This window comes from Boleophthalmus pectinirostris, unplaced genomic scaffold (assembly GCF_026225935.1).
Source record: "Boleophthalmus pectinirostris isolate CB_2022bp ecotype Guang Dong unplaced genomic scaffold, ASM2622593v1 HiC_scaffold_16, whole genome shotgun sequence".
NCBI lineage: Eukaryota > Metazoa > Chordata > Actinopteri > Gobiiformes > Gobiidae > Boleophthalmus > Boleophthalmus pectinirostris.
The window spans coordinates 18885818-18908878 of NW_026571095.1; the positions used below are offsets into that span (position 1 = coordinate 18885818).

The following is a 23061-nucleotide window of genomic DNA, read 5'->3' on the forward strand; positions in this document are numbered from 1 at the left end:
AGATTGTAGTCATGTTTCAGTGAACTAATTTAGACATTGTCCATTTGTTAAAGGAGACTCAAAACTCCCCATAAAGCAGCAGGCCAGATGAAGAGGCTATCAGGTAAAGCTGGTGCCATGCCATGTAGTTATGGAGACATAAAAAGAGAGCACACAGCCATGTCCGATATGCTGCCCTTTCCACTAACTGCTTGAGAGGACACAGAGGCTAACTGCCTCTGCTGCCCCCTCCACCTGTCCCACCTGGACTCACATGTAACCTCTGCTAACGTGCACATATATGCCAATACACACACACAGGCTGTATGTCTTTTACCAGCTATCGGCGATGTCCCTGCCACAACTGCCAGTGTGTTTGACCTTTCTGTCCAGGCCCTAATCGGATTGTGTCCCTCTTTATGAAATCAGACGCTAAAGGTCAGCAGGCTGTTTAACATGGGCTGGAGGCCCAGAGCTATGGAATTTGCCTTGGCAGTAAATTACCTTTATTATGTTTGGACCATGTGATCCCACACTGTCCCAGAGGCATCGAGGGTGACATGCTACATGAAGATGGGCTGCAGAGGGACAAATACAGACAGTGGTCAAGTGGAACTTTTGTGACCTTCAGAACCAGTTTTACTCATGCTGGACTTAAATTATTTTAATCTAAATTTGGTGTAGTTGTAGAATGTACAATTTTAAATTCTACAATTTCACAGTGTACAGTTGTAGGAACTGATTGATAATTCAAAATAGCACATCGACCAAATCACACAGATTAATATATTATAATATTTTTAAGCATATTTTCTAAACCAAAAAAATTTAAATAAATTCTGATCTGTTCAGACTGTGTTACTGATCCACTACAATAAAAAAGAGCAAAAAGGGCATCTGAACTATAGCCAAGCTTCAAATCTTGCAACCAAAGATCGAAGTCCATCATACATTTCGGAGTGAGTTTTAAAGTCAAGTTATTTTAGTTGCTTCTATCTTCTCCACCTTCTATCCCAACATGGCAGAGGCTTGATACTGGCAGAAAATAGAAAGACGTCATGCCCAATATTGAAAGTGTCCATTTTCTGAGACTCAGCCTTCTCTTTTCCTTAGTCTCTCTTGAGCTTCTTCCCAAACAGAGATCATGTTTGATATGTCGTGCTGCTGTCCATTTGAGCTATGCTTGTGTCAGATATGAAGCCATCACCTGGTTGTCATATCAACCTTTGATGCATCATGCCGGTTTCTTACTAGGCCCTCATCTGTTCTCTCTCCCTGATCTTTGGTCACATGATATGGATGGGACATGGCAACTGTTATGTGTTATGTATGTGAAGTCATTTGGCATAGGCTCTGGGCAGTGAACGGAGCAATGATATAGCTGAAAGTGATAGGTGCAGACAACAAAGAGAAAAGCACTTCAAGGCTCATGTGCACGTCTTCAGAGAGACCAGACGTGAGCCAAGACGACCAGGCAATCTACATGTGATGTCTGTGGGTTCACTCATTACGAGTAATTACAACAAAACAAAAATAAAAATAAATTACTCAAAAAATGTATCTAAAAAAAGTGAATCTCAAAGTTAACACAAAGTTGCTATATTAAAAGGATTAAGTTAATTTCATGTTACGTAGGCTAATCTAAATATTTGGAAATTCTTTTAAAACGGTAAGGTTATCAATGCTGTTAAGGCAGCAACTGTATTAGGAAAGATGCTTTAAAATGTGTCTCAAACATAAATCTTTTCATAGACATATGGCACTTTATAATAACCTGGGTTTACAAAAGCAGTGATTGGTGTGAAACAGCTATGCGGTATTTGCAGTTTCTGATTTTTATTGAAAAGAATGAACAATGAAATGTAACGGGATCTCAGTCATCTTCCACTAAAAGCCTCAGAGAAACTATTACAGATAAAATATGGTCATAGCCCATTTCAAACTGAACATGCACACATTCATAACCCCTTAAACCAATTGTTAAAATGGCCCGCTCTCTGGATGAGCTGCAAATGTTTTCAGACTAATACGGTTTCCTTCATCAATCGCTGCTAATGTGAGGCCAGGGTCGGTGCCACACAACTTTGTCTCGGCATGTTGTCTGCAAACTCAAGGGAGAGATGCTGCAGAGGAACAAAAAGAGCATATGTCAGTATCTGGTATAGAAGGTTGACAGTGGGGCTTTTGGGGCATATTTGAAAATATATAATATATTCAGTAGCCAATATGTTGCTCGTAGGTTTGGGACAAGACACAGTTCTCAGAGATGAATTGAGATACAAGACTTTATTATTAACAGTGGTCTGCCTCACTGCTGCTTTTAAATATCGATCCGATTCGAATGATGTACTTAATATGGATTTTCTTAGTGACTGTATGTATTTATTTTTGTTTTCTTCTCAAATGCACTTTTTTAAATCTGTCTGTTTTTACGTGACTCTCCAAGAGCTCTGCACAAGAATTCCAGTGTGTATCTTGAAGACCGGGTCCAAGAGAATGAGACAAGGTGAGATTTTGACATGATTTAGAGTTAATAAAATTGTGCAGATCAGTTCACAATTTTGGCTTTTATATTTATATAACTTTTTAACTACAGTTTCTCAAGAGGTGCATGAGGTGACTCATCGGTGCTTAACCATTTTTGTCCAAACCAAATGGAAAACATATAGAAAAGTCAGAAGCATAGACTGTATAAATAAAAAGACATAGCTAACCCGCCAGCATGTTCATGGGGGCGCTTTCAACTCCTTCGACTCTGTTCCAATTTGACTTTACATTGGAAAATTGTCACTCTCCTTCTGTGACTGCTACAGTGAGCCTTGTCATTTTGATCTTAAAATGTTAGTATTAACCAGCTGTACATGATCCTGGTGTTTTTATGTCACAATTTTATATGTAAATAAAGTCCTATTCCTAATATGAACATGGCTCCAAATTCGCTCCTGTAACTGCTAGAATTGTGGAACTTTATACAGTCTATGGTCAGAAAGAAAAAAATCCATTTCTAATTTTTGGGAAATTCTGATCCAATCCGGATTTTTTTTTTAATGGTTGTATCATGTATGTAACTGTGTAAATTAAACTTGAGGGGCTTCTGTCTGTATAAAATGAACTAAAAAACAATGAAAAAGCTGTGGTTGTCCAGGTAACACTTCCTAGCACTGCAGCTAAAAGTGTTCTACATTGTGAAATCACTGGGACACACATTTGGCAACCCAACAAAATGCTCATTAGATTAGTGCACACATAAAGCTCTAATAGTCAAAGTTGGAAAAGCTCATTTGCACATTAAACACTCCATACTCGTTAGGCTCGGACTCTTTTATAATTACAAAGTCCACCACTTAAGCCCATAACATAAATACAACTACGCATCCGGCTGTACAGTAAAAACTATTGAGAGGGTAGATATGCTCCATCAAAAATTAACTTGAGAAGCTTTGATAATTATACAAGTGTGTTAAATATTTAAGAGACAGCGGACCAAGAGCTGTTACAATAACTTCATCCGAACAATAACCATCCCAATGTGCTGACTACTTTGGCGTTTTGCACTTTTCCATTTGCATCTGTGCTTTGTGCTGCAGAGGAAGGAGGGAGGGAGAGGGAGATGATTTAAGGTAATGAGAGGAGTAAAACATCATTAGTGCAAATTAACTTTTGTCAGCTGAGGTGATCTTGGTGGGGGCGCTTCTGCCACTGGCGGCAGCTCGCGTAATGGCAATTTATGCATTAACGTGGGTTACTGTTGGTGTGTGTGTGTGTGCGTGTGTGTGTGTGAAGGTGTGTATGTGTGCCTGCTGATGGCTACCAAGGACGCTTTCAGTCTTAAAGGGCAAGTCCATCTTAAAGGCCTTTCAAATAATGTCCACAATGTTTTACAGTTTTACTCAAATATATGTGTGATCTGTTATTGGTAAGTTCACTGTTTATATAAAAGAAGTACAGAAGAAGATTCTGTGCAATTGTGAGAGTTTGCAGAGTACCGATGTTTGTGAGATAAAGAATTTAAGGTTATAGTGGCTCATTGAATATGTAGTCCTAGAAGAGGTGCAAGTTTGTTACCAATGGCATGAGCAGATGGTCAGCATTTAGTGCTCGCAGTTGTATGCACTAACTCATTCAAAATGGTGTAACTTTTGGCTTTTACTAAACTAATCAATTCTTCTCTAATTATGTGTTCCCCTCAGCGCACTCCCTCCATCTTCCTGTCTTGCAGGAGCAGTTGGAGCAATGGCAATGTTTAATGCATGTGGTTTGTGTTGCACTCAGGGCGACGGAATGGGCTCCACTCCATTAATTAGCACCAAACGGTCATCAGAAACAAGACAAACCCGGGCACAGGTCAACAGCTCCAGGTCTGAGGTATCACTGAACTCTGCCCCAAAATGTCTACTGTCAACAGCCAGTGTACATGCTCACATGCCACTCATTTGGGGACTTTAGGAAGTAAGTGTATCCAGTCATCTTGTTTAAGTACATTTCTTTAATTTATTTTAAAATTTTGTAATTTCCCTTGTGGATCAATAAAGTCAAAATCTCACTAAAGCAGTCCATCAGTGAAGGCTTTAATTCTTAACTTTTGTCAGTGAAGAGTGACCAAGATTGTTGTAAATATTATTCTTATAGGTTACTAGTAATAGGTGGATTGATACCAAAATGTCTGTATATCAATGCTGAATATGAAATTTCAAATTTTTCAATTTGTAATCAATTTTTGTTAAACATTGTTTATATATTTGTTTATTTGCACATACATTACATTTTTAGATGAGTTTAAGGTGAGGCTGAGTTAAACTAATTCGCCATGGTAAAATTCTTTATACTAGATGTTTTACTCCTCATTTTTTTCCAGCCATTTAAATTTTTTGACCATAGCAATTCTTCTGACAGAATTTATTGGATAACAGTTAACACAGGCATAATTGTAAGAAATAGAATACTGCTGATTGTTTATTCTTTAGTCTCTTTTTGTCTACCTAATATTCTACAGCCAGAAGCCAATGTTTATAATACTGAGTTATTACAACAAAATCAACTAACTTGAATTTCCTCAAGGCACACAAAACAAATCTTGCACTTCTCGAACAAAAACTGCAGGGACTGGCGGTTAATTAAGCAAAGGGTGTAAATTATTTCTAATTATCACCATAGGAGCCCAGCAGAGAGAGTGGGGTAGCATCTTCTATGTTAATCAAGCAATGATGAATAGTGCAGGCTCATACAAACATGGTTTCTTTATGGCTCCCCTGTGCATTGCTCTTAGCACACACCGCACACAACACAGTGGGTGTGGGCCACCAAATTAATTGTATGAAGTGAGCTGGGGAGGGGATAGTTGCTTATACGCTGAATGGTATGCAAAACTTGCATTCACCCATTACAATAAAACAGAAACATATCTATTTAAATATAGGAGCACTACTATTCTTCTCTTGACCAATATGTTTAATTGTCTTTTGGCTGAAAATCATCATTAACCACCATTGTGCTTGTTTTTGCAAAATAGCGTATCATTGGAAATTGCACCATGAATCACAGACAGACTCCATGTTACATGAGGTGTGGTTAAAAGACAGTATAGGGGGCATGTCTACGTTAAGAAATCAGACATGTTTCAGTTTATTAATACTTTGCACCGTATCTCTGTTTGTGGTTGGCTATTGAAAAGCATTGTGATTATGACAGTCTTAGCAATGACATATCTTAATCTGCTTAGTTAGTGACCAGGGGTCCCCAGCTAACGGATTATCAGCCAGATTTGAGTAATAGACTCCTCATTTGGCTTTAATGCGTTTTGCATAGAGAGCAACCTCCCCTCATCACTCTTAAAGATGAATCGGCCTCTCCGGTTACAAGATAAAGGAAGAAAAGAAACTTCTAAAGATATTAGTCTGCCAGCAACTACATAAATCATAACATTTTGCTAATGAAGGTAATGTTAATGTACTAACATAGTCACTGTGCTACATACAACAGGCGCCAATGTTTTGGGCTGAAAAAAGATAAAATAGTCAAAATGTCCGAATTCATAAAATATTCCATTCTATCAAAATAAATATTGCTAACCTGTTTATGTCACTGTTTGAGTGACAAAAATTTTTGTAAACCTCCAATGAGATTTTTGAGCACTTGTTTGTTTTGAACACCTCCAGATTTTTGATATTACAAGTTCCAGGCTTTTCTAGTCCTTGGTTCTCTTCACAAATTCAAGGTAAATCTTAAAATCCTATATTACACAAAATTTACTGTTGTGAGCTCTTGTCAGAATGTCATTAAATCCTCGATAACATACCTGGAGTTGTGTTTTTCTTTCATTCATACGTTTGAGTAATCCTTTATTATTAGTCTTCAAAGTCTTCATTAGTTTTCAAATTAACAGCTGCCTTTTACCTTTTGTTCAGTAGAGACTGGCAATTCCAGGGCTGAAATTATTCAAATGATTCGGGTGAAGATGTGTGGAGTTTAAAAACACAATGGAGGGCTTCCTGCACTACCACATGACATCACAAGGTGGAACAGAGTGTTTTCTGTCTGAGAGAAGAACTCAGCCAAAATAGGCAGGGTTTGGGTGTTAAACATAAAATAAAACAAAACTCCAGGTATGTTTTGATGAGGAAACATTTTAACATCAGAAAATAGCATAATATTAGCCCTTCAAAAAAAATTATAATCTCGTTGATCTGAATGGATCTCTCAGATAAAATTAAATCGAATTAAAGTAAATGCATCAGAAAGTTATACCAAAAGAATAAACTACACCTGCTTCATCTTGACTGAGCACAATGCATTTGCCCTATTCTTCCTTTTGTCTTCCAGATTGCCTGAGGACTGAGCAGAGACAGAGGCGAGCTGTGTCTCGGTGGGACGTCCTGTAAATGATGGGCAGTGCTCCTGACATAAAGGTCTTCTGTATTTACACTGAGGGCTGCTGCTGCTCCACCTGCGGAGCTGCTCCCTCCCTGTCCCAGCCAAACGTCATCTGTCACCAGGCCCTTATTAAACTCTTCCACTGTCTCATCAAAAACACATTAGTCTTTCCCAGGCTTTCATACATTTCCCTACTCGTCTTCATCTCCAATAATCACTTGAGTATGATTTAGCCCGGAGCATAATCGTTTTTAATTGTGATATAAATTATTAGTATTAGATTGGGTGGAGTGATAACTTTGTCTGAGTGAGAGGAAGAACTGTTAACAATAGAAGAGGGAAATGCATGCACAGTATAGAACAATTGTTACATATTTACTAACTAACCAATCAAGTAACCCTCAAACCACATAATGCATAATTATGCACTTAATTAAATTAAAGAAATTAATCAATTATGCACAATTAAAGCTTAAAGGTCTGTATTACCTTTCACTCCAAATGTATTACAAATTTGGTATTACAGTGCCCGGTAGTAAAAAGTTAGTCAGTACTGCTGTATATATATATTATCAAAACAAAATGCAAAACAATTTTTTTACATTACATTATATACCCAAATGCTTTTTTAAAGATGCACTGTGCAACTTTTCTCGTGGCGAGTATGCTTACATGGAGATGTTATTTATTTCCCTGGAATGTGAAAACATACATTTTTGTTGTGTCTGAGATATGCAGGTGGCGTACTCTTCACCAGAAAAGTTACACAGTGCACCTTTAAATTGCATTCGATTTTTCAACATGGCGTAATATTATTTCTTACATTTTCTGCATGTGTTCCTTAGACCACCTCATTAGACTCCAGCCCAACCGTATGGTTGTATTTGTTTACCGCCTACACAGAAGATACCTCAACCCCACATCCAAAACACACACACACAGACACACAATTCACCCCCAAAATAATAATAAAATAAACAAAAAAACAAAAACAGACAAAGCATCCGTGGGCCTTACCTCTCTCCCATCACACACCGGGCTCACGCGCTCAGCCTGACATGCACAGTTTGTTTGGTACTTTTAATTTGACAGGGCCTCTCTCTCTCTCCCTCCACACACATATCCGTACCACCACCGCTGCTGCTGCCGCCTCTCCAAAACCTACACACACATAGACTTTTAATTTGACAGCGCACTAACAAGAGCCTGCTGCTTGTCAAATGTTCTCCAATGGCAGCGGGGATCTTGCACAGCCAAGGGGGTTCGCGTTCAAGGACATCTGTGAAGAAAACACACACACATTGACACACATTGACACACACACACGCGCACACACACACTTTCAATATAGGCTGGTTGCTGGTGGAGAGGGGAAGGCTCTATCCTGCTATGCTCTGGATTTTTTCCTCTTTATCAACAGATCTTTTTTTTCTATTCCCTCTTTAGGTCTTAAGTAGAGAGAGCTGAGGAGCCGGGATAGACCAGGGGAGATTTTGATTTTGTCGCACGTATCAATTCGGTCTTCAGTCCTCAGTCCAAACACCAGGAGGCCTTTTCAAGTTACTCCAAAGGCAGAGACAACTTTGGTCCTCAATGAAGGTGTGTATGTGTGTGTATGGAGTCTGTAGGGGATGTCCCATGCTGTCTTTTGCAGTTGGTTTTGGTGACACACTTTGCTCATTAAGGAGAGAAGAGGAGACTGGAGTGACTAGTGGTTGGCTCCCTGCTCGACCGGATCACAAGGCCAGTCCTGCAGAGTGAGGGGAGGAGGAGAGGTTTCAACCTTGTGTTTGTGGTAGAAATAGGTTTGTGTGCAAAATGTGCTATTATAACATATTATATGTTAGTCGTCATTAGGAGACCACTTGGTTCCCAGTATTGGTTTTGAAGTTCGGTTTGTTCAACTTCCCATTGACTTGCAGGCTGTTGCAGTTTTGTACCACTAGATGGAGTCATGTGTTCAGCACAAAAATTCCACTACAATTAGATACAGCATTTCTTTATATGGTACACTTCCACAGATGCAGTAAATTTGGGATTTAACATGTGTATAATTACAATTGCCATTCAGTGCAAGGGCAGCAATCTAGTCCCAGACTGCCCTGTCCAGTGTCCCAGTACTTTTAGTAAGCATTTTACAACGTGGCAAAACACTGTCTTCATTGTTGTGGATTGCATCTGTGGTCCTTAAATCACCTATGAATTGTCAATTTAGACAATATATACTCTAGTATAAAATAACATTTTATTTTATGCTAGAGTATCGATCGATTGACAAACTACAGATGCCACATGGCTTTCTGATGGCCCTTTCAGTTGTAATCTCAAAAATATCAGTAATGATTTCCTTGGCCCTAAAAAGCCAAAATCTTGAAGTCATGTCAAAAAAGGAAAATCCAAATGTCAAACAAACAAAGAGATATGATCTCAGTGGGGAGAGCTCCTCCTATCTGTTACTGTGTGTTCCGGTCAGATAAAATATTGCTCATCCACATCCAGTGATCTAGAAAGTGGTTTGCGTCTGTGGCATGCAAAATGTCAATGTGTACATAAACTACTATTTCTCTTCTTTTGCTGACATTAAATCAAGAAAAAAAATATTTTGGCAAAAGTTCATTTGTTGCAAATGCTTTGGCCGATAACCCAAAGTGCAATAAGGGAAATATCACATGTTTTATTGTATTTTGGATTATGAGTTTATACCTTAGGTTGGAGTTGGGTGTTGTGATAATAAAAAGCCACCCAGATTATTTGAATCCTGTAAATCACAGTTAAAAGTCAATGTATAAAGCCAAGGTCTATGAAACTATCACCGCAGAATAGAGAACATAGACGATATGTTACCGCATTGCCAAGTGCTACCACTTAATACCATTAATCTTGAAGCTCCCCCCGCTCTGTCTCTGCGTCGGAGTACTCAGTGTCCTCTAAAAGTATAGATCTTGACCGCAGCACTTTTCCACAGAAGAGGGAAAGGCTAAAGAGAAAGCACTGACCCCTCTTCGCCGCAATTTTCCCCTCATCAACTTGTGAGACTTCATTAACTTACATGGGGTAATTTCCTTCTTTCAGAACGTGGGTGTGTTATGACGTTTTCCTTTCATCAATTTCTTGCCTTTTAATATCCTCAACTAAAAAGACTTTTTGTAAGGGTCTCATTTATTTCCATTAACATTTTCCCCTTAAAATAATTAGAAATAATGTTTTTATTGCACAGAGATTTTTTTCTTTTAGAAAACCAAAGACCAAATTGTTGAAATGTGCTACACTACAGTGAAGCTGGTTATGGACCATGTCGAGTTTTTCACAGAATAGAAGGATTCGCAACTATAAGGTAATGCTGCCCTCTTTAGGAGCATGTGTGCAACAGTTCTGAACCTCGCAAATAATACAAACAATACTGTGTTAATTTACCGAAGTTCCCAAACTGTGGCATTGACACTGCACCGTCTGCTTCTGGTGATACGGTGGGGTACTCTGCAGTTCTAGTTCACGGTTAATTAAGAATAAACTTTTGTTTTTTTGTTCTCCTTTAGGTTATTCCTTGTTTACAACAAATGTGTTGATTTATTGCTATCCGTACCTCTCAGTGTTGTCTCACAGCTCTGTATGACTCTCAGAGTGCCAGAGTCAGGGCAGGAGCACAGACAAATGGCAGCCAATCGCTCTTCCAAATGTCAAACGTGACATGTAAACATCCAGTGGACACCATCATTAGACCAATTCAGGGGCTTGGTTTTTAAACAGTCTTGGAGATATGCTGAAAATAAGGAAAAAATAAAGACTTGATACTCAGTTTTTTCCATGTTATATCAATCTAAATCCCTGCCAAGAACCAAAAAAATGAAAAAGCAATGACGCATCATGTACTCACAATAAAAAATATATCAGCTATAAATAACATACTGTGTCAAATACTATTGTGGATGTTATGTTCTGTTTTAATCAGAACATTGGTGAGATTGCAAAGTCATTAGTAAAAGAGCAGGGGAGCAGAGCAAAGGTTAACTACACAATATTTAACCAACCATCTGCATAGTTTCAAATGTTACTCACTGTGGACTTTCCCAGACTTTTCTACTTGAGAAGACATTCATTGGTATTAATACAGCAAATTGAGCAAGTCAGATTTATTGAAGGCACATCAGTTGAATAAACACAATATATCAACGTACATCTTAGTCCTTAAATTACTCAAACAAGGGGGCATTTTCTTTACATTTCCAAAGAAAGATAAGTTCTATTCCTTAATGCAAGCAGCCCTTACAATATGGAAAAAAGGATAAACATATTTTAATAAATAGAGAACATTAATGCTTTTCTAATAACCTTTAAGTTAACTAGTTACTAATCTACAATGCATCACCTTTCACAGCAATATTTAATACAATGTATTAGTCTAAATAACTCAGTCTAATCCAGTGTATAAGTTTTGTGGTTACGACATTCCTTTCAGGAGTAGTGAGAGTGGACAGGGTAAGGCCTTTACTGCCAAATACAGTGGCACAAACAGTGTTTTAACCAGAGCCTTAAGGATCAAGTTAAGTGCATCAGAACGGTAGTCACAACCCCAATGCAAAATGTGACACTGTGTAAAATGTGGAGCAAAACATCCACAGTATGTGGGGGATACGGGAAGAGTCTGTTCTGACTCATAAAGTGATCCTTATAAGCATCAAGCAATGTCCAAATGCACTGTTGCAGTTTGAGGTAATAACGGAAGAATCCTGTGCATACAAGATTAATATTTGACTCCACTGACTTTTTAAAATGTGTTTAAGTTTTTTTTTGACTATTTGCTAATTTTTTGGTTTAATTAGACAAAATAGGTGTATTTACCTTTCATGTTTCAGTGGATGGTCTACCTCCTTGGTAGAAATAATGTAACAAATAAGCTAAAAGCTTTAACACCTATTGGAAGACAGCTAACTATAAGCTGCTGCAAATAAAATCAGAAAGGGCCAGTGCAAAAAGGGTACTGCATTTATGTGAAATGTAAGATGTTTTAGTTTAACTTTTTTTTCATTATATATTATTTATTATTAATTGACCATTTTACACATTGTCACAACTTTTTTGCATTTATTGGGATTGAAAGATTAGTTTTGTGGTCCATTGTGGGTTAAGACAAACTGCTCTTGCTGAGTTGAAATCATCACTGACTTTGTACATGACGTCTCTTCTTAAGCTCCGTCCCTTCCAAATCCTTCATACAAGTCACCAGAAAGCTACGACACTTGGCTGCATACTCTTCCGGAAAATCCAGAAAATGACTGACATGCGAGCTGGAACCAAAATCAAAATACTCTGCCGGGACGCCTTTTCGTCTGATGCTTTCCACAAAATCCTCAACGTCCTTGTGTCTTATGACTTGGTCCGCTTTGGAGTACAGGTAGTAGTGAGGCCATGCAGGTGGATTATCCCTTACTGCGTCATAGTGATTCTTGTGTATATACTTGGTCAAGGGGTACAACACAATTCGTAACATAAAAACAGTCACGGCAAAAAGTGCCAGGAGGATGTACCTGAGGACAGGGCTGATTTGAGGTCCAAGCGTGGCTGTGAGAGCACGCAGGGCCCCTCGCACATTACCGCTACCAGGAGCACTGTCCACCACGGCCCCGATTACATTCAAGGAGCTAAACTGTTGGTCGGTGTGCAAGAACTCGACAATATACCGGTACAACATGAAACCGCCATTACTGAAAACGTGAAAGAAAATAGGACTGCTCTCCACTTCATAGTCGAAGAGAATTTCCAGTAGCTTCAGGGCAATACTGCTCAGCTCCTTGTACCCAAAGGATTCGGAAATGAAGACGGTCTTTAGGGGAGCTGTGTAGCGGATAGTCACGCATCCCTGGATAAAGCACAAAGAGGAGTTATCAATTATTGCACTCAGTGAATATGCAAAAAAAAAAAAAAAAGACTGCTATAAGTTCATAATACTGTTGTCACAATACAAAAACTCAATTGATACTAAGGAAAAGGCTGAATACTTAATACAGCTTTCAGTAAAGAAATTATACAGTATATGAATCAAATGAATGAAAAACACAACTTTGTTAAACTATAGAGATTAGAGTCATTTTCAGGCAAGACAAAAGTAGTTCACAGAAGTAATATTAGTTTTGGTATGGGTTATCTGTGTATTGATTTCTGTGTTTCAGTCGGGTTTTTACAAGACTATGGTGGCCCAGGCAATCCTTATTTGAAAAAACTAAAAGGTAAATATGTCACTTATTGTCTCTTTTAATCAATAACAGACTGATTATACATACAAGTAACTATTTAATCTGGTAATACAACAACCAAACACTATATTATTCTTAATACCAATGTATTGTCCACTCAGTTTCATTTAGACTATAGCCACCATAGTCTCCTCTGTTAATGGGAAGCACTAGATAGATTTGGCAACCATACAGGAACGCACAAAGATATAAGTTTAGATAAAAAAAAAAAAAAAAACATTAACCATATGACCTTATTTGGTAGATAATTTAAATTGTGTATCACCTTTATTGAAAGCAGTGTATGTAAAATAAATTATCTTTCTTAGGAATTAAGTAAGCTATTGACACACCTGTATGTAAACTTACAGATATAATACTATGTGAAGGAAAAGGACAGATAGCAATGGCAGGTAGCAGATTTGTACCTGTTCGTTGTAAATGGAGCTGTATTTGGACAGGTGTTTGTCTTTGCAGCCAGCCCACCCCAGCAGGATCACCACTGGCTCCTTTGTCCCCTGCCAATGCCTCTCTGAAACAGGACACACGGGCTAAATGACACCTTTACATACAACAGTCAGTGTGGCACATGCAGAAGGCTAGCAGGTAGGCTAAGCTAACTGAACCATGTTACTGTACAATGGATGTGATGCTCACCCGACGTCCCTGCATCTGGAAACACGATATTGTAGTCCATTTCACTGTCCGCCATTTCGGTATCAGTGTGTATCAGCTAATGTCCTTAAGCGTGTGGCTCATTTGCACTCTGTCAATCTAAAATCTAACGTGAAGTAGTGCGATATGAGCTTTTATTGCACGTAGAGAGCAGAGACAGGTCAATGCTCTGTCAATGTACTTCTTCCTCTTGCAATCATCCAAGGAGGGTAGAGGAGTTCATATTGCACTACTGCCCTCATGTGGTAAGAGAGCAGTATTGGACAGGCCTATGTACTAGTAGTCTATACAAATACTGTTGTTAGTAATATGCCAAGCCAGAGAGGCAGTGTAAAGAGAAAAAAAGTTTTATTTGTTGGCATGTTGCTTAAAGTGTAAAATGTAAGAAATAGTCTCAAAATTTACAGAAAAGCTACAAGCATGCACTACAATACAAAATTAAGATGTATTTTGTGATCTTTGTTGCACAATATAATTTACACTTTCTTAAACCAACCTGTTTATAAATTAATTTGAAGGTCTTAATCGTTTGTTATAATCCAGTATTGTATCGAGTCATAATTGTGAAGGAAAAAAGTGAACAAAGGTGCATTATGGCATGACTAAAACAGAATTAAACAAAAAAGAAAAGTTAAATTCAAAACCACTACTGTCTTGATTCCCACACTCTCTCCATTTTTTGCACATGTGCTTTGGATGACTTGGCAAAGGTGCTTTTGACTATGTTTAGTGGGACAGATTTGCCGCTGAGGTACACCTTATTGAGACAACTAGGAAGCCACTGTTGTATGTCCTGCTTTGGTTGTTCACTCCTAGTCGCCCCCTCCTCAGTTTTTCGGTCAGTGACACAAGAATGAGCAAATATGTATCCTGTCATAAAAGCATCAAACCCAGCCCTGTGTGTCCCTGTGTCTTGTTTCTTTTTCTGTGGTGAGAGGATAGGGGACTTTTTCAATACATCTTTATTCATGCTTTCTACACTATTGTCAGTATCAGCTGGGAGGTCTGGGAGGTGGCTGGTTGTAACAGATTTGTTTTCATCTGTCTTATTTGCAACAGGCCCATCGATAGACTGTTCTTGGACATCTATTTCCATGTGGGGTATTTTGTTTTCTGGTGCACCTTCAAAAATAGATGAATCCTCTGTATTCTCTCCTCCTTTCTTCTTATTTCTTTGTCGCTTCCTCTTTTTTCTTTTATCCTCCTTGTTCTTTTCATCTTGGAGGACAATGAGGTCAGTGTCATGGGACAATGGACACTGTGTGCCATTTGGACACCAACCAAAAGCCTGTGCACAGCAAAAAAGACAGTTTTATGAAAAGCACACTCATAATTTATTAAGCTTAACAGATCAGATCACTCACAGAGAAGCGTTCACATATTTCAGTCTGTCCCTCTGATGAGATTACATCTGGGCACTCTCTGAAGTCCACATAGCTGGACATATGACCGCTATACTGACAGAACTCCACTTGGACATGAGGACCAGCAGCTCCAGAGGCCAAACCACGAATGTTATCCAGTTTACTGAGAGAAAAAAATAAGTTTATGTTATCAAATAAAACAATTAATAAAAATCTCTCAGATTTACAAGAGAAGTACCACTGACCATTTCTTGTAGGCATACTCCAGGTAGGATGCTGTTAGCCTGAGCTCAAACTCAGTGACATATTTGGTATCGTAAATACCAGCAGGAAACATCTCTGACAGATCAGCTGTGAAGGTCACCAGTTGCTCAGGCAGATGAGCATAAAAACTCTGGCAAAAAAGTAGATATTGCTCTAATACCAATTTACAACTAGTAAACATTTACAGAATATTAAAAACAACATGTTAGTAACTGAGTACAGCTTAGTATCATGAATCATGTAATGTACCTGGTATAAAAAGGCCATGTCAATGAGGCCATTGTGGAGCACCAATGGTTTTCGAGCACGCAGAAGTTCAGTGAACAGAGCCCTGATGTGAACCCCCTGGTAGTCAGATCCTGCCTGTTGTGGAGGAACAACAAGAAGAGATACAATAAAGACTAAATAATATTTGTGGTAGTGCTTGTGTCATTACCTTATTATTGCCCTTGAGATAAGGGATCCCATGAGCATACTGTTTATTGAAGTCAAAGCCGTGCTGCACAAGAAACTGCACAGACTGAGGCTCGATGATGTACTCCTCTGAGCACAGTAGAGTCAGGTTATACACTTGGACCAAGTACGAGTCTGCAGGCTGTGGCAAAGGAAATAAAATCGGGCTTAATTATTCTTTTATTATAATTGTACTAGCAGTGAGTTACCTTGTTGTCTAGTAGTTTGTAGCATGCGAAACCAAGAGAGAGGATGGAGCGAGAGCGAGCAGCATGACATATGGCCTTATACCTGTCCTCTATAGATCTAGAACGAATAGAGAACAAAATATTAAGTATTCTAATTTCAGACACTAATAGCGAAAAGATGAAGATGCACATGGTATAACACTTATAACGATATTCTTACTCAGCTAGTAGAGATTTCCTGTTCCCAAGACCACTCAGCTCCTAATTTGTAATGAACACATTTCCATAAACAAAGTACAATGTTGAAGATATAATACTCGTTATAATTACATACATTAACTATGGTGTACCTTCAAAATACAACACGATACTTACGGTGTCAAGAGCAATAAAGGAAGAGGTTTTCAATGCAACAACCATAGCAGGCCAAAGCTCCTTAAAATTGTCATTGTGAACATCAATGACTGGAACTACGAAGGAGGACATCACTTTGTAACTTAGTACTGCAGCTTTATATTTAAGCCACTAAAAATGTGTCTTTTTTAAGACAGTTATTGCGTTGCGTTAGTTAATTAAGACTTTGGAGCAGGTGAAACGTCAAATAAAATATACAATTTGAAGATGCAGAAACCGTAAACATTTCAACGTGCTTTTGGGTCCTGTGCTTGGTCATGTGACAAAAAGGACCACCATGTGGCTAAAATGCCTGAGTGATAATAAAAGTGTAATACATATAATTAATTAATCCACTTATTACATAGTGCCAAGACACGATGGTAATAAATTGAATATACACTTGACTTTATAGTTAATCTTAAATTTCCTTTGAAATTTTGGCACATTCACCTGTTTTTGGAAAGGCAACCGCAACAGGCGCACGTAAACATGACGTCACCAAACTACACTGCGAAATATTCTAGCGCCATTTTGGCTCAAACAAAGTCAGAAATATTTTATCTTCGTCAAAATTATTTTAAGAAAAAAGCTTAACTGCAATGTAAATCGAATTGGTAACTACACATTTGGTTTCTAGGCGTAAAGCTACACTGCATATATAACTTTTTCTGCTTGTTGTTTGTAATTTTAGCGATAAAAACCGAAGTAATTCATTATTTAATATCGAACTCTGGGCGCAACTCGCGACCAAAAAGCGCAGTTTTCGGTTGTCATTGAAAGCGTTCGCGTTTGCTTTGGCAATGGGAGGCTGCTCTGCTCCACATTGCTCAAATTCAACTAGTATTGGCAAACAGCTGTTCAGATTCCCCAAAGACCCAGTGCGCAAGAAGAAATGGGTGGTCAATTGTCGACGGGATTTTGAACCTACTCCTCACTCCAGACTCTGCGAAGTAAGACGGCAGCCTTGATAAAACAACTGTGGCTATTGCATGTTATCATGTTTTATTATATTTTCCAAACCAGGATCACTTTGAGCACAGTCAGTTTGAGGAGGTTGCCAGATCTCCAGCTGGTGGGAAGAAGCTGAAGCCCAATGCAATTCCAACAATTTTTAGTATTGGAGAGCCTCCTTATCCAATTATCACAACGTCATTCCTTACCATCCCGCTAAAACCAGAACCAGGTAAGTTATCCACTTAAAGTGAAACCATGTTGATCAATCCTAATTACCTAAAGAGAACGTTTTCTTTCAGTTGAGAAGGAATTGAATGTGGGGGACCATGGCTATGCAAGGCGCAACCCACTGCCAGGAATGGACGAGGAGGATGGAGACTGCACCAGAGAAGACCAGCAGCCCTGCACCCAATGTCTGCTCCTCAAGAAACAGCTGGAGCAGGAGATGCAAAATTCAGCGAGGCTACAAAAAGAGGTACACATTTTACACATACTATTTGGAGATGTATTTATGTTCTTGTCCACATGTATGTTACTATCCACATGTAAATGCTTCATATAACTGAATGAATGGCTTAAAGTATGCAACCAGGGAACACACACATCAAATTATTAAATATGTAGTTACCCAATAATAAATGTTATTGCAAATGTACTGACTATAATAAACGTAAAATTCATTGTCTTTTGTTCTTGTTTATGAAAAGTTTTATAGATGGTACTGACTTTTCCTCTCTCCCCATTAGGTTGAGGAAATGAAGAAGCGTTTCTATCGACTTGATCGCATTGAAAAGGGCCTCCAGAACTTCTTATATGAGGATCAGATTCGTGCTCTGTCCCTCACCAAACGCTCCCGACGTGCTGTCTGGTCTCCTGAGACAATAATTAAAGCTCGGAAAATTCGTAGTGCTGTTGGTACCAAGGGCTATGAGTACCTACGTGAACTGGGGTACCCTTTGCCTTCTTACAGGACGCTGTGTAATCGACTGGAGACTAAAATCATGGTAACCACAGATATGAGCTGTGAGGAGCTGGCTGAGCTTGGCCTTGGCCTCATGGCGACCTGTGACAGTCCCACACAAGGAGTCGGAGACAATGATGAAGAACTCATTGGTGTTTTGTCCTGATTGCTCAAAAGCACACTGACTTCAAACCATCTGCACCAACCAAAGAATATACATTTTAGGTCACTTCACCTGATCTCAAAAAGAGATGGGACTGAAGATTTGTGACAGTTACATTTCGACACTGGTGTAATTAACTGACATGTCGTATACATATATGGTCACAACTGCACATGAATTTATGCAATTTAGGGATGGGGCAAGATCTCGTGAGCTAAAACAATTACAGTAAAAAAAAAAATTGAAAATTTGAGCCCAAATTTATTTAGTATCATTGATGTCAAAATCTCATCTTGTCTCATTTCCGTGAATCTTGTGTTGTGTCTGGTCTTGTGACTCGTCCCATCCCTATAAAAATAAGTCTTCAGAATTGCATATGGACTAAAGTTTTATTTAGGGGTACATATTTCTGCTGCTTATGTGCCCCAGTAATATTAAGAAGGATTCTGGGAGAATATTTTTGTGTGGGTTCATTTATTTATTCAGGTTATCACTATTGACAAGCCTGTGTACAGAAGAAGTAAAAACAGAGATAATAACTATACATCTTATTAAGCCATATGAATTTTGAATATTAACATATTTTATCATATAGTTATTTTCATCAACCCACCTCAATTTTAAACATGTTGTATTATATCTCCTTGCGGTATTAGGCTCAGTATCCAAATTCTTGAATTTAGTAATGGATGATATAATTTTGATGCCATAATTGTGGTGACAGGAAACACTAATTTGCACACAACTGTAATGTCACTACTTACAATGTTTTAATTATTAAAAGCCACAGTTGTTGGAAGTTTTTCTATATTAAGATGAATTTATATCACTAATGCCCTTTAACAATTTGTATTGGATTATCAAGAGCCTAATTAACTGATTTTATTTTTATTTTGTGCAACCTTGCTAAACTTGCACAAATGAAATGTTTGTGCTGCCCAGTGAATTGAATGTCGAAGCAGACAGAAACAGCACTTTGATCTCTTTCTTGTGAGTTCAATTGATTTTCACTGTTGATCACATGGTCCTCTAAAGCTATAAACCGATCATGTCAACACAAGTGGTTTGGTGTTGTTTAAAAATATGTGTATATTTGAGCTTATTTAATTAACAAACTGTAGATCTATTATATTGCAAAAGAAATTTATGGTAATCCACTTTGTGAGTCATATATTAATAATAACAATAATTTATGTTATGGACTTGACTATTTTAAAATGTGCTCTGAAATACCCCTCAACTGCACTGTTGTTTCTCCTTCCCTTATCACTCTTTTTGATTTGGGGGAAGCGCTTCATCATTAAAGTTTTCATAAAGCAAGCACAGAGCAGACAGTCTCAGATAGGACATAGGGCGCAGTGGAAGAAGGTAAAACTTGTTTGTTAATGTTTATGTATGATAAGATGTTTTTATTCCCTGAATTACCATTTTACTGTACTTTTAAAAAATTAAAGCAGTCATAATGTAATGAATTGGCCAGCTTATACTTAAGGTGTGTTATGTAGTTTTTCTGGAGGAGAGCAGTTGTCTCCATGGAGATGTAATTGGATTACCTGGAGTGTTATGCCATTCAGCATACTGTATTTATCTCCATGGAGATAAGCAAGCAACATCACCAGGTCAAGTTACAGACTGGTTCTATGGAGAGGGGACCCAGCTCAAAGTGAGATTCCATGTTATTGTGAAGCAACTAAAACACCTGTACTCGATAAAATACAGTATAGATACAATTAATACCTATGGATCTTCCATGTAAAACAGTAACATCTCCATGGAAATATAGCCTAAAAAAAATTTAATTGTGCAATTACATAATTTTTAATTTTCTTGAATGTTTTTCCTGTGTATCTAACCATAGGTAAATTTTGTGTTGGGTGGACTGTCCCCTTATTGCCCCTGCCCCACACAATAGCTGTTTACTGTCCCTTCATTATTTTGGGATCAGTGCGTATGATCATTTACTTTTGGATAAAAGACACTGGACTAAAAACTTAATCTGATTGTCAAAAGCATCACTGGAGATTTTGGATGAGAAGAGACAGCCCCTTTGTCATTGATGTTTATATTTATTTATAGGTCTCCAACGAGGGACAATGGGCTCTCTCTCATCTTTGTAGCTGTGTCTGGCCCTGCCAAGTGTGCTCTGGGCCTCACATGTCACTCTGCTGGTTTAGGGGGAGAATACTTCCTCCAGGATCTGCAAGCCTGCCCCCCATTGGGAAATCAAGGGTCAAGCACCCATGAATTTGGTGCAGGGAGATTTGGTAGTAGTGGCCCTCCTGAAGGCTACCTGACAGCTCTGTCTCCAGCAGGCAGCCAAGTAAGAGACTACTTTTTTAAATCAAGTTTTATTAAATTGTGACTATGGGACTAAGCAGTGCAATTCCAACATTTGAACTATTCTTAATCAGGGAGAAAAGCAGGGTAAGACTAGAAACTAATTCAGAACTGTGCTTGGCCAAAAGGCAGGATCTCTGTGTTTCTAGACTTCAACATTTTAAAACGGCTGTATGTAACTTTTTTGGTTACGATTACTCCACCATGTATATTGTCTACATGAGATGTTATTGTTTTGCCTGGAATGTTACACAGTATGACATTTAACTTATTATCTCCATGGAGCCAAGCAGGTAATATCGCCAAGTCAGATTTATGAAGAAGGCAACAAAAACAACATTACGTAAATGAAAAAATACAAGGTTGATTTAATGTCATACTATGGAACTAACACTAACATCTCCTAACTTGAAAACAAGGATGTGGTACACCCTTCAACATAAAAGAGGAGAGTGCCTCCTAGTGTTCCTGTGTACCAGCAACACCTTTAGAAGATGATGTGTGAGGTATCCTGGATGGGGACAAAGATGACTTTCTCATCTATGACAGGCACATACTTGTAAAAGCATCATATTATATATATATTATCATCATATATATATATATATATATATATATATATATATATATATATATATATATATATATATATATATATATATATAGCATTTCAAACATAGGCTTAACCTTCTTTATTTCATCCACTCTTTGGACCAGTAAAAATATACACTGATTTAGCAAACCTTTATAGCTGGATTAGAATAAAGATTTAACATGTTTTGCATTTTTTGTTGTCTTTTGACTTGACTTTCATATAGTTTGCTGAATTTACCTTGTGGAAGCTGCAATCAGAACTACTTATTTTATAAAATATAGAAATATTTGCAACTGCACAATAAGTAAACATAAAGATCAAGTTTCAAAACCAGCATCGGATGACCAGGATTTTCTGGTAATTGGATATAACTAGACTTTATGTGTTTTACTTTTTGTTTTACTTTGAATATGAAAGTATTATATTATTTGGCACAATGGCAGCATAAACACAGAATTGGCCTTCTGTAAAGTTAATTGTCTTTACCATTTGATACTATACTATATTACAGGCCCATTCCAGCCATAGCACCAGTGGGAGCAGTTTCCTGAACATTAACTCGTAATAGCTGAACCAGACGCGACCTGTCTCATCAGCACCTGCAGCAAAGAAAATGGACCCATCACAACCACCTCCATCCTCATACCACCACCATCATCATCATCACCATCACCATGGCAACCATCACCACCACCAATCCCACCAGCACCACAACAGGACTCAGATCCAACACGATCTCAGGAAAAGGTGTAGTCCTAAAGTTATTGTCACTATCCATTATACTATCCACAACTGCCAGAGCAATTAACATTTTGAAAGCCAATTATTGGAGAATTTTAACTTAGTTGTATACAGCTAATGTCACTTTTACATCCCTTGGAGTTGTAATGGTTTTACTCAGTGGAATATAAGGTGCCTGTTTCAACCATTCATTGTTCTGCTGCTGAAGAAGACCTGCTCCTGTCCTCCAATGCACTTTATTGCATTGTAGTTTTTAGCACTTGGTCGCTTTGTTTTGGGAAGATTTAAAAAGAAATCTCAGTCTTCATTGCATTGTGCATCTCACTCCAATCCAGCCACTCTTAGCCTGTTTTGTCTACAGGGTGATATCATTTTGATGATGCCATGAGTGTGGTGACAGGAAACCCTAATATGCACACAACTGCAATGTTTTAATGATTAAAATCTGCAGAAATGTTGGAATTCTTTCTGGTATTCTATTAATTTTAAAATGTATATCAATATTTGACAGTGGAACCCCTGTCACAGTAATTTTATGGAACTCAATAAATACTACAGCACAAATTGAGTCTAAAGGCAGAGGTAAGATAGGTTTAAACAATGTAAAACTTTTATAAATTAATACACAACTTAGCAAACTTTTTTTGTCTGAGTACTAATGGTTTAATAGCACTTATATTGTGCTGACATTTTTGGCAGAGACCATCTTTTGCCACATATGGAGCTCAACTGTGACCTTGGATTCTGGGAGTAAAATTTACATACATTTTTCCCATAGACTTTTTGAAAATTTCACTTTGATTGTACAAAGCCATCTCAGATAGGCCCAAGAAGACCATAATTAACTTTAGCATAAAAGGCATGGGGGCAAAAGTCATTAGTTAAGTCAAG

The 23061-nt window shown here is 38.1% G+C and overlaps 3 protein-coding genes across 3 annotated transcripts; 1 reads left to right on the forward strand and 2 right to left on the reverse strand.

Moving 5' to 3' along the window:
- Window positions 1–10964: 10964 nt before the first annotated feature.
- Window positions 10965–13952, reverse strand: tmem53 (transmembrane protein 53). The gene is made up of 3 exons (XM_020936085.2): window positions 13737–13952; window positions 13508–13611; window positions 10965–12706 (listed from the first exon to the last, which is right to left on the reverse strand). The coding sequence occupies exons 1-3, from the start codon at window positions 13789–13791 to the stop codon at window positions 12005–12007; spliced, it is 861 nt and encodes a 286-aa protein (XP_020791744.1). The 5' UTR covers window positions 13792–13952; the 3' UTR covers window positions 10965–12004.
- Window positions 13953–14085: 133 nt separating this feature from the next.
- On the reverse strand, window positions 14086–16682 carry toe1 (target of EGR1, exonuclease). The gene is made up of 8 exons (XM_020936099.2): window positions 16399–16682; window positions 16244–16284; window positions 16045–16141; window positions 15819–15977; window positions 15632–15745; window positions 15364–15512; window positions 15119–15281; window positions 14086–15042 (listed from the first exon to the last, which is right to left on the reverse strand). Exons 1-8 carry the CDS (start codon window positions 16507–16509, stop codon window positions 14401–14403), a joined length of 1476 nt encoding a protein of 491 aa, XP_020791758.2. The 5' UTR covers window positions 16510–16682; the 3' UTR covers window positions 14086–14400.
- Window positions 16683–16954: 272 nt separating this feature from the next.
- Window positions 16955–19737, forward strand: si:ch73-382f3.1 (uncharacterized protein LOC100151273 homolog). Its single transcript, XM_020936102.2, has 4 exons — window positions 16955–17369; window positions 17443–17602; window positions 17673–17848; window positions 18120–19737. The coding sequence occupies exons 1-4, from the start codon at window positions 17220–17222 to the stop codon at window positions 18498–18500; spliced, it is 867 nt and encodes a 288-aa protein (XP_020791761.1). The 5' UTR covers window positions 16955–17219; the 3' UTR covers window positions 18501–19737.
- Window positions 19738–23061: the final 3324 nt, after the last annotated feature.

Bases quoted from the DNA above. Each gene is read 5' to 3' on its own strand.
- tmem53 (XM_020936085.2), bottom strand. From the start codon at position 13,791: ATGGCGGACAGTGAAATGGACTACAATATCGTGTTTCCAGATGCAGGG. The intron at 13,612-13,736 runs GTGAGCATCACA...GTCCTGTTTCAG, and splicing joins TCCAGATGCAGGGACGTCGG to AGAGGCATTGGCAGGGGACA. The intron at 12,707-13,507 runs GTACAAATCTGC...TGCTTTATCCAG, and splicing joins GCTCCATTTACAACGAACAG to GGATGCGTGACTATCCGCTA.
- toe1 (XM_020936099.2), bottom strand. From the start codon at position 16,509: ATGTCCTCCTTCGTAGTTCCAGTCATTGATGTTCACAATGACAATTTT. The intron at 16,285-16,398 runs GTAAGTATCGTG...ATTACAAATTAG, and splicing joins CCTTTATTGCTCTTGACACC to GAGCTGAGTGGTCTTGGGAA. The intron at 16,142-16,243 runs GTAAGAATATCG...TATTCGTTCTAG, and splicing joins AGGAAATCTCTACTAGCTGA to ATCTATAGAGGACAGGTATA.
- si:ch73-382f3.1 (XM_020936102.2), top strand. From the start codon at position 17,220: ATGGGAGGCTGCTCTGCTCCACATTGCTCAAATTCAACTAGTATTGGC. The intron at 17,370-17,442 runs GTAAGACGGCAG...TTTCCAAACCAG, and splicing joins CTCACTCCAGACTCTGCGAA to GATCACTTTGAGCACAGTCA. The intron at 17,603-17,672 runs GTAAGTTATCCA...GTTTTCTTTCAG, and splicing joins CCCGCTAAAACCAGAACCAG to TTGAGAAGGAATTGAATGTG.